This window comes from Delphinus delphis, chromosome 14 (genome assembly GCF_949987515.2).
Source record: "Delphinus delphis chromosome 14, mDelDel1.2, whole genome shotgun sequence".
NCBI classification, from domain to species: Eukaryota; Metazoa; Chordata; class Mammalia; order Artiodactyla; family Delphinidae; genus Delphinus; species Delphinus delphis.
In genome coordinates this window covers 39,658,179-39,674,262 of record NC_082696.1, presented here as the reverse complement: position 1 = coordinate 39,674,262, position 16,084 = coordinate 39,658,179, and the positions used below count along the sequence as shown (strand labels likewise).

Here is a 16,084-nt window from a genome sequence, read left to right as displayed (position 1 = left end):
GAAAAAAAAAAAGTTATTTTCTAGCATATGTTTACAACTTAGAAAAATTTTAACTAAGCTTCCATCCTCCTAATCTGAGGTTTCATAAAAACCGTGGTACAATTAGGGAGAAAGGGGCTATAATCCAAGATTATATCAGGAAGAATAAATCAGACATAGTAAATTAAAAGATAACAAGGGTAAATGATGCAATAGGTGCTATGTGAAGGTGTAGTTTTACCACTTATGTTGAACCAATCATTTAATATAAACCTACCATAGAAAAGATCTATGAATCTGATCAGGGCTGTTTCAGTTTATTCAATTAGGAGCAGTAAAATTCAGCTTAACATGTTGGTCCAGCTAACTTACCTATATAGCACTGTAGAATAGAGGTTAGCAAACCTTGAGCAGATAGTGAATAGTGTAGGCTTTGTGGCCAGTCTGTCACAAAGATTCAGCTTTGCTCTTGATGCACTAAAGTAGCCATAGACAATTTGCAAATGAATGAGTGTGGCTATTTTCCAAAAAAAATTTATGTATGCTGAAATTTGAATTTTATATATTTTTTCCCCACCACACATTAAGTTTTCCCAATAATTTAAGAATATACAAGCTAATCTTAGCTCAAAAACCATACAGAACAGTGTATCAGATTTGGTCTATGGGCTGTAGTTTACCAACACCTGTTATAGAAGCTTACATAAAAAATTTCTGGTGAAAGCACATGTGAATTAAAAGTGAATGCTGACCTATACTAAATACAGTAGGATAGATGTCTCAAAACTGAGTTTTGAGATGATCTGTGACATCTGATAGGCCAAAATGTTGCTGTCAAAAGTCAATTAAAAATGCTAAATAAGTTGGATGATAGACATAAATTTAAGTTAAACACCTGAAACATCACAAATATACATTAATCTTTCTATTTCTGTAAAGTTAACAATATCCTATACAACGGCAGCTCTTTTCTTGAAAGTCATTTCTCTGCATGCCCACTATACGTAGGATTATATGGCAGTAGTACATAAAAGTACATAAAACACTTTTTCTTAAGGAGTTCACAATCAACTTAACCATGGAGAAAAGGTTTAAGTAAAACAACTAGGAAACAGTATAAAATGTTCAAAATGAAGATACTTTATAACAGGAATGGGAATATATAGCCATCATATCCTAATTTTGTAAGGCCTGCAAGCTAAGAATGATTTTTCCATTTTTAAAAGGTGTGTAAAACATGTCAGGGTCCTCAAAACCATTCCCAGATTCACTAGGAAGACTCAGAATTAAACATACAGTAATACCCCCAGCTATGATTTATTACAACAAAAGGAAACAAAGTAAAATCAAAGGGAAAAGGCACATAGGGTGAAATCAAGAGCAAACCAGGTACAACTGTCCAAGAGTCCTCTCCCAAGGAATCACACAGAATACACTTAATTCTTCCAACAACAAGTTGTGACAACACATGTGAAATGCTGTCTACCAAGGAAGGTCATTAGAGAGTCAATGTGCAAAGTTTTTTATTGGAGACTGATCATATGCATAAGCACTCTCTGCCCAATACATACCAGGATTCCAGACACCCAGAAGGAAAGCAGGTTTTCAGCTTAAAACACATTGTTTGTATTAAGAGTGGCTCACTGTGCCTAAAATGTTATTAGTTCTGGCAACAGTGAAAAATCCAACTTCCTAGATGCCAGCCAAAGTCCAGCCTTGCAAGCAGCCCTTTCTAAGGATCGTGGTCTCTTGCCTAATGCGTTAACTTTTTTGCACATGCATGCGTGTGCATATATACACACACAAAGAATATGCAACAGAGACAGTATGTGGCCCAAAAAGCCCAAAATATTTATTATCTGGCACTTTACAGGCAAAGTTTGCTGATCTCTACTCTGTACTATATTCCTAGAATAGACAAAAGTTTTAAGGAAAGTAAGGAAGACAACTAACAGCATGTGAATTCTGAAGGAGAAAACTTTAAAAATGGGACTTAGGGTAACAATAATATGGTAATATATCATATGGTACAGGGCTTTGCAGTTTATAAAATACTATTCCCAAACCTCTTCTCTGTGATCATCTCAAATATTCCCTGAGTCCAGCACTGATATTCTAGTTTTTACAGATAAAGAAACAAATAGTTCAGTGATTTGCCCAAAGATCTCAGCTAGTTTTTAGGGGAACCAGAACTTAAACAAGGACTGCCAGCTCTGTATCCAGATTTGGATCATCCAGTATATCTAGGATTTTGAAGGTCAGAGAAAAAATAAGGAAAACATTAAAGACAGGGAAAATAAAATTATACATATAGGAAGAAGTACATACTGAAAAACAAAAAAAAATAATAACACTTCGATATGTAAGCCTGTCAGCAGAACAAAAGGTACGTTGCTCAGTACCCTAGGAGAGACCAAGCCAAACCTCTAAATTTTAAAAATCCATAGCACAAATCTTACCATACCTGAACATATTCGTATCTAATTGCACTTACCTTTTCTATTCTTCAGCTTTATAGGAAATAGCTTTCTGCCTTGTGTATAGATCAATAATCTTCCTAAAAGGCACAGTGAGTGAATGAAATAAATATATTGTAATTCTTGTCCTGAGTAGTAGAAAGTTTTCTGCTTATTCCCTTAAAAGAAAAACAATTACATTTGTTTTAATGTCATTATATTTTACAGTAGTTATTTCATTAAACAAGGCTGAATATTAAACAAGGCTGCAGTCTATAATGGAGACACTCGGTGTAAGTTTTTTTAAACATTCTTTACTGTTTCCCAAGAGACTTTAAGACACCTAAATCTGAAGAAAAGCATTCATAATAAAATTTGTCAAACCTCAGAAAAGTACAACATGCATACAGTGTTCATTCTAAAACAAACACCATAAGATTGTCAGTTATCTCTCATTATAAAGATACTTCAAGTTAAGAAAGGAATATAAAACATTACTTATTGTTTAATTCTACCAATTAAAAGCCAGTACTACAAACGATATTTATAACCATGTTTGCAAAAGAAATTACAATCTCTAAAATACAGACTCCTTCTAACATATATCATTTATTCACTCATTCATCCATACATTCGAGATCTATTGAGTACCTCTTTTATTTAAGACCCTGAACTATTTGCTGGTGTCAAAAACCAAGAAGCAGCATGAAACTGGGCTTCCAATTCAGAGTACGGCAAACAGCCTGATACACACAGAGCATAGCGAGGACAAGTAGGAGAAACAAAAGCTAGAAGGTAGCTGATCACATACGACTGAGCTGCAGAAAGAGTACGGGCTTTATTATAGAGGCAATTGGGATGATATTAAAGGGTTTCAAGCAGGAAAGGAATCAAACATGCATGTGGAAAACTGACTCTGATGGCAACATGGAAAGGTGAATGGAAGAAGGCCAAGGCTTAAAGTAAGACTCATCAGGAAAATCATGAACAAAAACCTCCATAAGAGAAAAGAATGGAGAACAGCAGACAAATGTTTAAGGAACTGAAATCAATATGCCTTAACCAGAATTACATGCAGACCATGAAAAGATTAAAAAATTTCTCAAGTTCCTAACTCAAATATCTGTGTACATAGTAAATTCTTCTTCTATTTAATTCTGAAGAAAAAATGTTTAGAAAGAGAATAGTGATTTCAGTCCTTGATATTTTAATATTGAAGTTGCCATGGATCTTCCAGATAGAATACTAAATATAATGAGTACATTGGTCTGGAATTCATGAAAGGAGTATAGACTTAAATATTTCAGAGTCATCACTTATATATATAAATATGTAATATTTGAAACCATGAGAATGAATGGGCTCCTTCAAGAAAGAACAGGTAGACTAAGCTGAAAAAAAAATAAAAGGCAAAACTTTTGTGAGTACAGACATATAAAGAAAAGAGCCTTTCAAGTGACTAAGAAAAACTTATTAGATGAGAATGAAGAAATCAAAGAGTGGTACTAGGAAGATGAGGGAAAGGGTCAAGAGAGGCGAATGCTATAAAATGAGGGCAAGAAAGAAGAGAAAGTTAATAATGGGAAGATCACTGCACCATAGAAATAAAAGCCTCATTTCCATGGTTGAGAAGTGAATAGGCGGTAAGAAATGGGACCTGGGTACATATTAAACACTTGGAAGGCCTTTTTTCTTAAGGGAAGCAGAGAGATGTGAGGTACATATGAACTTGCTCAGTTTTTTATATGAAAGATATGAGCAGGTTTAGAGAATGCAAGGAAAGGTACCAATAGAAGGGGAGACAAAACAACAAATGAAGCAATGTCCTGGTTCTTAAAAAAAAAAAAAAACAAACACCAGATGCAAACAGAATCAAGAACAGTCGAATAGATCAATCTGGAATGGAAGGATTACTCTTCATTGTAGCCTGGAGAAGGGAATACTGATAAGGGCATATAAATATGCGTCTGTAGGTATAGATGCAGGACATTTGGGGATTTCATATCCAAAATGTTCCATTTTTCTCAGTAAAGTTGGATGCAAGGTTTCCTCGAGAGAAAAGTAGGCAGGAACAAGGCCTGGGGGGGTTTGATGGGACTGGTGGAACACTGAAGAAAGAATATCTAAGTTGATTCCAAAGCAACACAAAGAGCCATGGAAGCCAGAGAAATACATCAGTGCACCATCAATTTAACGTTACAATGCTCTCTGTTCAATTTTCTGAGGACCAGAGATGATCTAAAGTTGAGTAAGTGCAGGCAGGAAACTCTGAAAGAAAGCAAAAATTTTGAAAGAAATGTCAAAAGAATGCAGTGAAGCACCCAGAGGTCTTCACTAGATAGGGAAAAAATCAAAGCCATGAAGGGCTGGGAGAGTGGTAGAGGGAAAAAAAAGCTAGATACAACATTTTAATACTAGATTAGAAAAATTTATGAATCTACAGATGATAGAATATATATATCAACTTATATATCTTTTTTGTCTCTCGAAGTTCTGGCTTCTGTACTTTCTCCTCTACTACAAAATACTTATCTATTGAAACCTGTTAATAATTGGTCTTTGACCATTTTCCTTGAGTTAAGAATTTACTCAGGGATAAAGAAAATTATAAGATATCTTCATATTCTCAAAGAACTTAATATTTGCTTAGAGAAGTGACATAAAATAGAATGATAAAAGACATCAAATTCACATGGCAAGTTGTGTGACGTAAGCAAAAGGGCAATAAAAATTCACACTAGGCAAAGGAAGCTTCCTGAATACAGTTTATTCTTTCACAATAAGATTTATATCATTGTAGGGCATTATGGATAGTGGCAGCTGGAGTAGGAATAACAAAGTATACAGGCACTGGTATGCCTTCTAAGAGAAGATTCATTTTAATCAATAACTAGATATGAGATTGGATAGATATATTAGGGCCAGATTATGAAATAACTAGGATATTTTAGCTCAGACTGAGGATACGCAGAGAAGAATCAGAGTGGGGTGATATGTCCAATAATAAGACAGTATTTTATAAAACAGAAACTTTCCTCCCACTAAAATGCATAAATGGCTGATATATTCATTCTTTCTTCCTCTAGTGTATTATTGCAGCATAACACACTAGGACATACACCGTGGTATGAACTGAAGAACTGCAGATGGTAAGATTCACTACAATAACCTCAAATGTAGATCGGCTATAAAAGGTCATCATTATGGTATATCTTAAATTTGTGGAAAGTATTTTGTATTAGCAAAAGCAATCTAATTTATCATGATATTAAAAAATAAATTACTAAGCTATTTTTATTAACAAAATTTACCATTTTTAAAATGTAACAAAATATCATACTTACCACAAGGCTTTGAATGTCCCAAAACCTCATCAGCTTTCATCGTCTTACACAACTCAAAGTACTGAACACACTGCTGAACTGCTGTAGTTATCTAATAAAATAATAGCTTATTAATTACAGAAGTTTAAGTCCACAAGTCCATGTATTAAAAGAAGTTAGTCAAGGCTATAAAATATGCTGGGAAAATATTTAAGAAAAATATTCAGAAAATCTAGAATAGCACCTTTCCAGGCCATTAAAGCTCAGTCTCCCCAGTTACATTTTAACTATGGCATCATTCTGGGAAACACAGAAAATATTTGTAAACCAACAAATATAACATTGTCACAATGTTGGTGTCAAGGCAAAAATACAACTGTACTTTACATTTTATGGTGAAAGATGCAAAAATTCTGGCCATGACTTTAAAAATTATCTTGCCAATACCCCCAGCTCCCTTGCCTTTGAGTTTTTTCTTCCTACTTAGCCAGCAAAATGTGAACTGGATCTAGCCTTCGTTTCTATCTTAGATACCAGAATTGCTAAAAACTATAAAAAAAAAAACTCAATCCAAAGAACAGCATAAAAATTGACCTCCAACTTCTATACCCAGCGATTCTCTGATAGTCTTTATTCTACCTCCTTCTCCCATTCTCCTCAAGCAGAGATTTCCGATCTTCTTCCTTTCTTCTGCACCTACATACTTCCTGTAGATGCCCTCTCATTCTAACTCTCAAATAAAATAGAGGCCACCAGTGAGACAAGGAGTGATAACTGTTAGATCTGGTAATAAGAAGGTTTTTGGTGACTTTGAAAAGATCAGTTTCAGGGGAGTTTGGGGAATAAAACTAACTATAAGGAATAGGAATGGAAAACGTAAAGGCAGCTATAGTACAATTTTCACTTGCAAGAAGGCTGGTTGTAAAAGAAAAAAACGAGTAAAACATAGGGGTGGGATCTTAGAGTCAAGAATGAATTCCTCAGGTTGGAAGGATATGGTCATGTTTAAGTAAATAGAAAGTTTGACTATGCAGGAGAGAAAGGATAATTGACAGAAAGGTGTCTAAGAGCAGGAGCAGCTAGGACCTAAGTGGAAGGAAGGGTTAAGCTTTAGATGGGAAAAAGATGGAGGTTGTGTGGATAGAGGCAAGTTCATAATCATGGAATCAAGGAATTGATAGATTTCCTAGTCTCATTCATTCTTATGGCCTCAGTTTCATGCAAAAGAGTTAACACGGCAGGATTTCTATCATTAGAAAGGCCTGCTTACAAGATTGGTCCTTAACCAGCATCTGGGAACTTGGATTTCAGGAGCTTCCCCCCATTCTAAGAACTGTACCTAAACTGTACAAACAATGTGGTTTATGCTGAACGTCTGTTTTCCTTCTGGGAATGTGGAATCCCTGGTGTGTAGCAGGCAGAAGGTGCCAACATGATTAACCCCCAATTTAAAAAGAAAATGGGCACTGAGTCTCTAATGAGCTACCCTGGTAAACAACATTTCACATGAGCAGTCACAATTTGACACTGGAGAAAATTAAGTGGAGTCCTGTGTGACCCCACTGGCAAAAAAGACTCTTGGAGGCCCATGCTTGGTATCTTCCAGACTTTACCCAATGCGCCTCTTCCCTACACCAGTTTTGCTTTGTATCTTTTTTCTGTAAGAAATCATATCTGGGAGTACAACTATGTGCTGACTCCTATAAGTCCTCCCAGCAAATCATCAAATCTGGGGGTGGGCTTAGGGAACCCCCTTCCATATCTATGTCTTATCTAAATCAAACTTTAGGATCCAGATCAATAAAATGAAACTTCCCCCCAGAAATCTGGATCTCAAACTCGATATGACCAAAGAATGATAGACATTCAAATGAGTAAGTCCTCACCGAAACCCCTTTCAAAAAACGAAGTCCTCTAAAACCTACGCTCTAAATATAGTACTCCTGAGTCCACCCATTTATCCCAATACACTGTCATAGCCTTAATTCATGTTTCCATCATCTTTTGCTTGGATTACTGCAAAGCCTCTTAGGGGAGAAGTACTGAAGTAAAAACTATCTCCACCTAGCACTTTCAGCCCATTTTCCAAATTTTCCAAAGCCCTAATATGATATTACTTCAGTACATGAAAATCTATCAGTGGCTCACTAAACCTCCAGAATAAAGGCCAATCTCCTAAATTTGACAATAAGAACTTTTTAATGATCTAACATTAGTCTTATTCCTCTCATCCTCCAGATGTCCCCCTCCGCAGCCACACACACACGCACAGAGAAATACATTTACCTGTGTAAAAGTCTGTCACCAAAAGCCAGTTCAACATGTGACCAGTCAAATAACCAATTCATTAAAAGCAAATCCACTAAAAATCTCACCAGTCAATGCATACCAACTGAATTTGAAACACATTCAAACCTGAAATTAACAACAAACTCATTTTTATCTGCAAAAGGGAAAGGGCTTAAGATTCCCCTTAAGTAGCTCTTTCCTATTTTTAATGGAATTATGAGGCCCTATCCTGCCTCATACATGAATGAAACAAACTGAGGTCAACTGGCACAGACCCAATTTAAAGCATCTAAGAACTTTTCAAAAAACATCATCCACTTAATATTAGCTTTCAGGGAACTGATTTTCAGGAAATTTCTCTAATACTAGTTCACATTTCTCTCACCAATCTATGTCCAGCCATATGAAATATGTGCAGTTTCCAAGTGTACTATGTGTTTTCCAATCCCTAAAGCCTTTAAACATGCTATTCCATGGCCCTGAAATATTTTCCCACCACTACCTTAACCATCACCCCTCTTTCCCAGAATAACACCTACTCATTAATAAAAAAATTTCCCACTATCCTTGAAAATGAGCAATTGTTCTATAGATAAAAACCAGAACCATATTTCTATATAACCATGGTTAACAGGTATCTAGAACAAGTTTAAAACCTTGTTAATCATGACATGTCAACAGATCTCAATGAACATACTTTTGTAAGCAAACCAATCAGTTAGCCCCTTTCTTCTAAAAGTCAGCCAACAACAGACACATTCCAGGAAATCTACAGTTGGCATGAACTCACTCTCACCTCTGAAAGCCCAACCTGAGTTCCAAGTTTTCCCCGAAATTTTATATTAACAATCTGCTTTGCCTAATTAAGTAAGCAATAAACTCAGTTTTATGCATTGTTTCAGATACTCAACAGTGGTCTTAACCCTCAATGATTCTGGAGCTTACATTGAGATTACCTTGAGGATTCTCATTTGGCATCATTCCATGGGGTCCTCAAAGAAGAGTGTTCACTGGGTCCCCAAGTCCCATACTTTGATAATCCTTCAGATCTGCCACCACGTGAGTCTGTCTCAACAATGATCTAAGCTTCAACTTGCTTCACTGAGTTCTCATTGCTAGATTTTATTTTCCTTGGATTTGTAATGAAATAGGTCTTTGTACAAAGTGGCCTTTTGTTTTGGAGGAGCACCATTTGGTCAATAGTTCTACTATTAACCTGCTTATTCTTCTGTGTTCATTTTGCTTTTGTTGTTATTTGTAGACTCTGAACTCCTGTGTTCTTTTGGTTTAGCTTGCATCTACTGAATATATAAAGGAGTGTTCATAGGAAACAAAAGGAGGCACAGTCCAGAAAGTCTCTAATCCAGTCAATCAAATCCAAGCCAGCCCTGAGATGAGTGGCTACCAGCAACAAACTCATGCAAAGGCAACTGGTCAAACTGCCTTGGGACTTCTACAAAAATTTCATGAGGACACTCCCTGACTTGTCAATTCTTGAAAGAGGGGAATCAATGATCATCATGTCACCAATCACACAGCCCCTCCCTAGCTTCTGCTTAGTCAGAACCTGAGACACCATTCATAAGCACACACTTTTGCCCAAAAGTATAGTGATCTGTTTCACGTTTGTCATAAGTTTATCTAAGGTGCAACCTCCTTGACAGAACTACTTCCTAGATGGACTTACTCTTAAGATCCTAATTCTTACACATAAATTGATAAATAGCAACAAAAAAATGACTTTGAAAAACTGCCATTATGGAGAACTTTTGACTTGACAAATATACTTGAGAGGCTCTAAAGAATTAAAAGGCAAAAGAACAAATAGCGTCTCTGAGAACTCAAAGTACTATCTCCAACATAATCTTTCTCACTCTTTAGTTTACTTCCACTCAAACCTTCAAAAACCCATTCTTCCTTGCACTCATTTCTACTCACCTTTATCTTCACTACCCACTTAAACCCACTTCTGTTCCTTCTACTCCTTCCCATTACTTCTTACACGTGCTATCTTTTATTTGAGAAGGGGTAACAATCACAGAAAAAGGTACATCTTAGAAGAGGGACAATCACATGATATAATACTTCCTTTAAATTGCAGGAGCAAAAAGCAGATCTAGGGCTTCCCTGGTGGCGCAGTGGTTGAGAGTCCGCCTGACGATGCAGGGGACACGGGTTCGTGCCCTGGTCCGGGAAGATCCCACATGCCGCAGAGCGGCTGGGCCCATGAGCCACGGTTGCTGAGCCTGCGCGTCCGGAGCCTGTGCTCCGCAACAGGAGAGGCCACAACAGTGAGAGGCCCGCATACCGCAAAAAAAAAAAAAAAAAAAAAAGCAGATCTACAGTAGGTAAATTTAAATATTAAAGAGTCAAGTTGAGGGTATAAAAAGCGATTATCCTAAACCTTAGGAAAGACAAATTTGCTGTAAAATTCAGTATTTTATTTCATACTTATTCTCCTGCACTAGGAAATATGTACCAGTCAGCTCACTTAACTGTTAACCCCTAAGACTGGCGAGGCGGGGTGGGGGAAATATAAAAAACAGTAAGGTAGGGAGAATTTAAATAACCTAGCTGTCAATATTTTTTTTAAACGACTTTAAGAGGGCAAGAAAAATAGGAAACATACTACATAATAAAGCCATTTCAGAAGTCTTTCCCTTAAGGGTAAACTGGACAAAAGATTCAAATTGTTAAAAATAATAGTTATGCTGATAGCCAAAATGTTTTTCAATCAGTACAGATATTGCTTTAAAAAACTGATAGCACATACACAAATTATTTGTTGCCCAATGCTACCTACTGAAAATGTCATATATGCCACAGACAGAACAAACTGCACAAAAGAGTAGCCACTAACCCATATTACTTTTAAATTTAAATTAATTAAAATTAAAGAATCAATTTAGGGACTTCCCTAGTGGCACAGTCATAAAGAATATGTCTGGCAATGCAGGGGACATGGGTTTGAGCCCTGGCCTGGGAAGATCCCAGGTCCCAAAGACAAATCCATGGAGTGGTCCAAAGTTCCCACTGCAGATATACAAATTTTTTTTTTTTTTTTTTTAGATATACAAAATTTGATCTTCAATTCTGAAAGGAAAATGGGAACAAACAAACATGGCATCCATTTTCCCCAATGTTTCTTTTCAAAAGTTGGGTTTACTTTTTAAATTTTATATATATATACACACACACACACACACACACACACACACACACACACACACACACCATTAAAAAAAAAAATCTCTTGATATTTTGGTAAATTTAGGAAAGCTTTAAGAGAAAATGAGGTTTAAGATGAAATCTCATGCAAATTTGATTAATTATGAACATGAAATATTTGAACAAGTTGATAGAATACTGAAGTTGATAATGAAGTAACTATTTGTAGGCTAAGAATTGATTATAGTATAATTCACTTTCCAAATAAGGAATGGATTTTAAGAGTTAATCTACAAGAAACATTTGAAATACATCCACTAGGGCCTATGTCATACCAACAGTTATTTATATGTCAAACCATAAGAGGAAAAAAATTCTTGGTTTTTTCTCCTTTTTCTATTCTAGCAAGATCACTCTAGGCTCATACGGCAGTAACAAATTTCCAGTTAAAATGGGAATGAGAGAAATGTGGAAAGACTTTCAGGTTCTCTAAGGATTTTTAAATACCTATTACCTCTACAAATAAATTCCCATCCTAATATTCAACATCTCCCTCTTCTCCTTTCTGAAGCCTAATTCTCAAACACAAAACAATTATTATTCTCCTTTCTTCAATTTATGTTCTACTGCAGTCTTCCTAAAATTCACAGTTCTAGGAATCTTTCCCTTTACCTCACTCAACTCAAGATTCTACCTAACTACATAGAACGTATTTTTTATCTCAAAGTCATATTAGTATAACTTTAATTTCACAATTTTCATGTTTGTCAATTAATTGCTAGACTTGCTGATTTCAGTTCCTTTCAGTGCCCTAACATGTTGTTCTACTAATAGCAGTAAATGCAGAAAATTTTATGAATATATTTTACAGTATTAGTTTATATTTAGTGTAACTTGAATCAATTTTTGCAACTACAAAAGCATTTACCATTCTGAATTTTATCATGCAACTTTCAGTTAAAAGCATGGGTAAATTTTATAGAACAAACTCCCCTACAAACAACTGATCTGAATTAAACTATATGATAATATTGGGTTGGCCAAAAAGTTCATCTGGGTTTTTCCATAATGTTACAGAAAAACCCAAGCGAACTTTATGGCCAACCCAATACTTAATATGGCTTATCCCAAAATAGCTAGTTACCAGCCCAATTTACTATGAAGTTATATATTTCCTAACTGTTATCCTGACAGTGTTTTAAGTCTCTACTTTTATCCTTTTATGTTCACAGAATGGTAGTTTAAAAGTCACATAAAAGGGGGACTGCTTCATTATCCGATATTAATTAATCACTCAACTTTGCACATTCAAGTTATTACATCAGATATCTTTTTCTGATAATATTTCTCAAGATAAGAACAGAAATATAGACTTACCAGAGATTTATATTTCTTTTCAATAAGTCTTAGTACTGCAGTTCTGCTGTAATATGCATGCTAAAATTAGGAATAAAATGGTATTTAATATTCAAGCTATACCATTCAAAATCTATTTTTCCTGTAACATTTCTTTAACATAAATTACACAATAACTTAGTTTAAATTATTGTAATCAGGGTAAAACACGTTTTTTAAGTACAATGGATTATGAGCATAGCAGTCATAAGAATGAAAATTATATTAAAAACTGGAGCATTTACTGACAGACCAATAGAAAACAATCTACCCCTCAGTTGTGTCCAGTTACCATGCTAAATTACTTTAAAACCAAAAAAACCATGTCTGACTACCAGTGTATGACAGAGCCTAAAGTAAAGATTAAGAAGTGAGGGCGAGGGGGGTCGGGGGAGGAATCACAACCCTCACAATGAAGAGGGTACTGTACTGTTTACACATGCAGAAATCTGCCAAGGTTGAAATGCTCTGAAGGGACAGTATCTTAATCATTCTCTGCCAGTCATATTTTAAAAATGATTCGAAGCGCCAAAAAACTCTCTCCTTAGAACTAAACATGGATGAGATTAAAATATGATTTTTATGCATTGTACAAAGGGGAAAATTTACATGAATATTACTTATGTTCGATATCATTAGCCTTCAATGTAGTTTATTTTACTTTAAAAAATTAAATAATAGTCTGTAAAAATCTATCAAAATTCTGAGGAATAGAATTTAATTAAGTGGGGTTTGGATTAATTGAGGGTTAATCAAAACCCTGTGTGTTTTAACCCTTGTAGCTTAAAATGTTTTAAAAAAACCATTAATCTTTTTTTCAGGTTTAGTAAGAGAAACATATTGACTTACAATTAAACTACTGATCATGTTCTAAAACGAAAGCCTCATAGTACATCCCTTAGACTGGAGTTGACACACCACAACCCTCAGGCCAAATTCAGCTGCCCCCTGATATGGTAAACAATGTTTTATTGTAACATAGTCACATCCATTCATTTATATATCACCTATGGATGCTTCTGGGCTACTGAGAACTGAGTAGTTGCAAAAGAAACAGGACAGCCCACAAAGCCAGAAATATTTACTGCCTGACCCTTTACGTAAAGTTTGACAACTTCTGCCTTAGATGAGTGGAGGAGGATGTGATAAATTTTAATAATACCAGAACACACTTGGGGAGCTGATTTAATAATTTTCCATTGGTTAGTTTTCCTGTAATGTGCATCATTCTCTTAAGAATCAAGTGCTGACAATAAAAATGTTAAGTAAAAAAAGTTAATTATAAACACTTAGAATATGATTTGTTAAAATTCACCTGTTTAGGTCTTTTTTAAAGCATACAACCACATAAAACAAAATCTTAATAGCTGTTATCCCTGTGTTATAGAATTAGAGAAATGTAATTTTATTTGTGCTTTTACATATTTTGTATATTGTCTACAATAGTGGTGTAATTTGATAATCAAAAAAAAGAAAAACGTCAAATGTCAGATGTGAGGAACAAAGGGTTCAGGTAAAATTAAGTTGAGCAAGCATTTATCAAACATATACTATATGTAGGCCAGGTAAGTGCTAAGCACCAAACAGAATTATGTTTTGGTTAACTGGGCATTATTATACAGTCTAGATAAACGGCAAAAAAAAAAAAAAGCAAGCCATCAGCTAGATAATGTCCAAATCGTGCTCAGCAGTAAATGAACATGTTGCTGCTTTGCTTTGCATGGTTTGCATGGCAAGTCATGGTCCCATTCCCATCCTTCCCCACTGCAACAAATACAGGTTGAGAGGGACCAAGATGTGAGAACGCAGGCCAACACAGCTATGACTACTGCCAGACACAGATCACTCTTATTCAACAGCAGATGAGGGAGGCAACAGTGTAAGAATCTTTTAATATTAGTTTCAGTCCTAAGATAGTGATCAACTCCACAGGAAGTCACGAGCATTCAGGCATTAGACACATTTTACAAACTGCAATTTCATTAAGTGGCAAATGAAGAGATGTTTTCAGACCTCTAAGCCAGAGAAAAGTGAGCATTGAACCCTTATGTTCTACCACATCTGCTTAAAAAATTCGTAGCTTTTAAACTAAGACATGATTTTGTATAGGTCATCAGTTTAATAGATTCAAATGAATTACCATTAAAATCCTTTTCTGACTCTGTCACCTAATAGGTAAACCATCTTGAGCAAGTTACTTCTCTATCCCTCAGTTGCTGCATCTGTAAAATGGGATAATAATACCACCACCTATATCATAGATTGTTATAAGAATTAAGTGAGTTAACATGTGTAAAAGTGATAGAACTCTTGGCACACAGTAAACATTCAAACAGCAGCTATTCTTTGACACAGTAGAGCAATACACAAAGAAAGGTAATAAAACATTCCGTATTTCCTTACCATCCACTTTTTGAACCACACAGCCTTGGTATCAACCAATGCAAGAAAGTATATTGGATCCAAAATCTTTTGTGAGACAAGATGGCTTTGATCATGTTTAACTGATAATAAAGACAAAGTACTCTCCACAATTTCTTCCATATACCTTAAAGTTTGGGAAAGAAGTTATTTTTAGAAAAAAACAAATGCTATATATATGTAATAGTGACATTTTATATTTATGGAATGATAAAGTAATAGGTAATCTTTAGAAACATCATTTTTTAATATTTCAGTAAATAGCAGGGTGAAATTCACCCCCAGTTTTCTCTGCTCTAAAAACTTATGTTCTACTTCAACACCGGCTGTCCAAATTTAACTTTCCTTTTTAGACCCACAGTTACTCTTACAACCTTATTAAAAATCTTAGAACTAAAAAGGGAAAAGTTTAAAGAACATTCAAGGAACTTGACCAAAGTAGCGAAGACCAGTAATGAAACAGCCTGAAGCTACAACAGCCTCTTACCTTGTTGTGATAATTAAATGGTATAAAATGGTACTTGCATAGAGCCATTCACGTAGCTAAGTAAAAAAACATGAAAAGCTAAAAAATAAACTAGTAAGCCTTTCCCAACCACGTAAATCAGTTAAGACTGTCTCTACTCTCTTTGAAATGTATATGGACAGTAACACTCCTAATTTTACAGTGGCATAAACTAGGGGGCTTACTTTTCTGGGTGTCGAATCCAGAAAGATGGAGCCTCTTTCTGATATTCATTTAGAAGACGAACCTATAAAACAGTGCATAACCGTTCTCAAGAAGTTAGAATTCTTAAATATAGAATTAAACAGAAATAAAAGCATATTATAGAAAATGAATACCTTTTTAAGTAAGTGGATCACATTAGGATTAGTTATATCTATGCCAGTTGAAAGAGTAGGAATATGATTTTCTCTAGAAAGAAAGTATAACTCCAAATATTTAGCTAAAAAGAAAATATAAAAATAAGGTTATAATACCATTCATTCACAGTGCTTTCTGCAACAGTTATTTCCTATCCATTTTCTTAAGTACAAACTTATAAATTTTAA

At 35.1% G+C, this 16,084-nt stretch overlaps 1 protein-coding gene across 4 annotated transcripts in view; it reads right to left on the bottom strand.

Annotated features, from left to right (window-relative positions):
- TBC1D32 (TBC1 domain family member 32) overlaps positions 1–16,084 on the bottom strand; it is a 179,804-nt gene that overhangs the window by 130,728 nt on the left and 32,992 nt on the right. For all 4 annotated transcript variants that reach the window (XM_060030026.1, XM_060030027.1, XM_060030028.1 and 1 more), the window contains 6 exons: positions 15,875–15,978; positions 15,722–15,783; positions 15,014–15,158; positions 12,593–12,652; positions 5,780–5,870; positions 2,474–2,614 (listed from right to left, as the gene is read on the bottom strand). In XM_060030026.1, the coding sequence (XP_059886009.1) occupies positions 2,474–2,614; positions 5,780–5,870; positions 12,593–12,652; positions 15,014–15,158; positions 15,722–15,783; positions 15,875–15,978 (603 nt within the window). The remainder of the gene's footprint in view (positions 1–2,473; positions 2,615–5,779; positions 5,871–12,592; positions 12,653–15,013; positions 15,159–15,721; positions 15,784–15,874; positions 15,979–16,084) is intronic.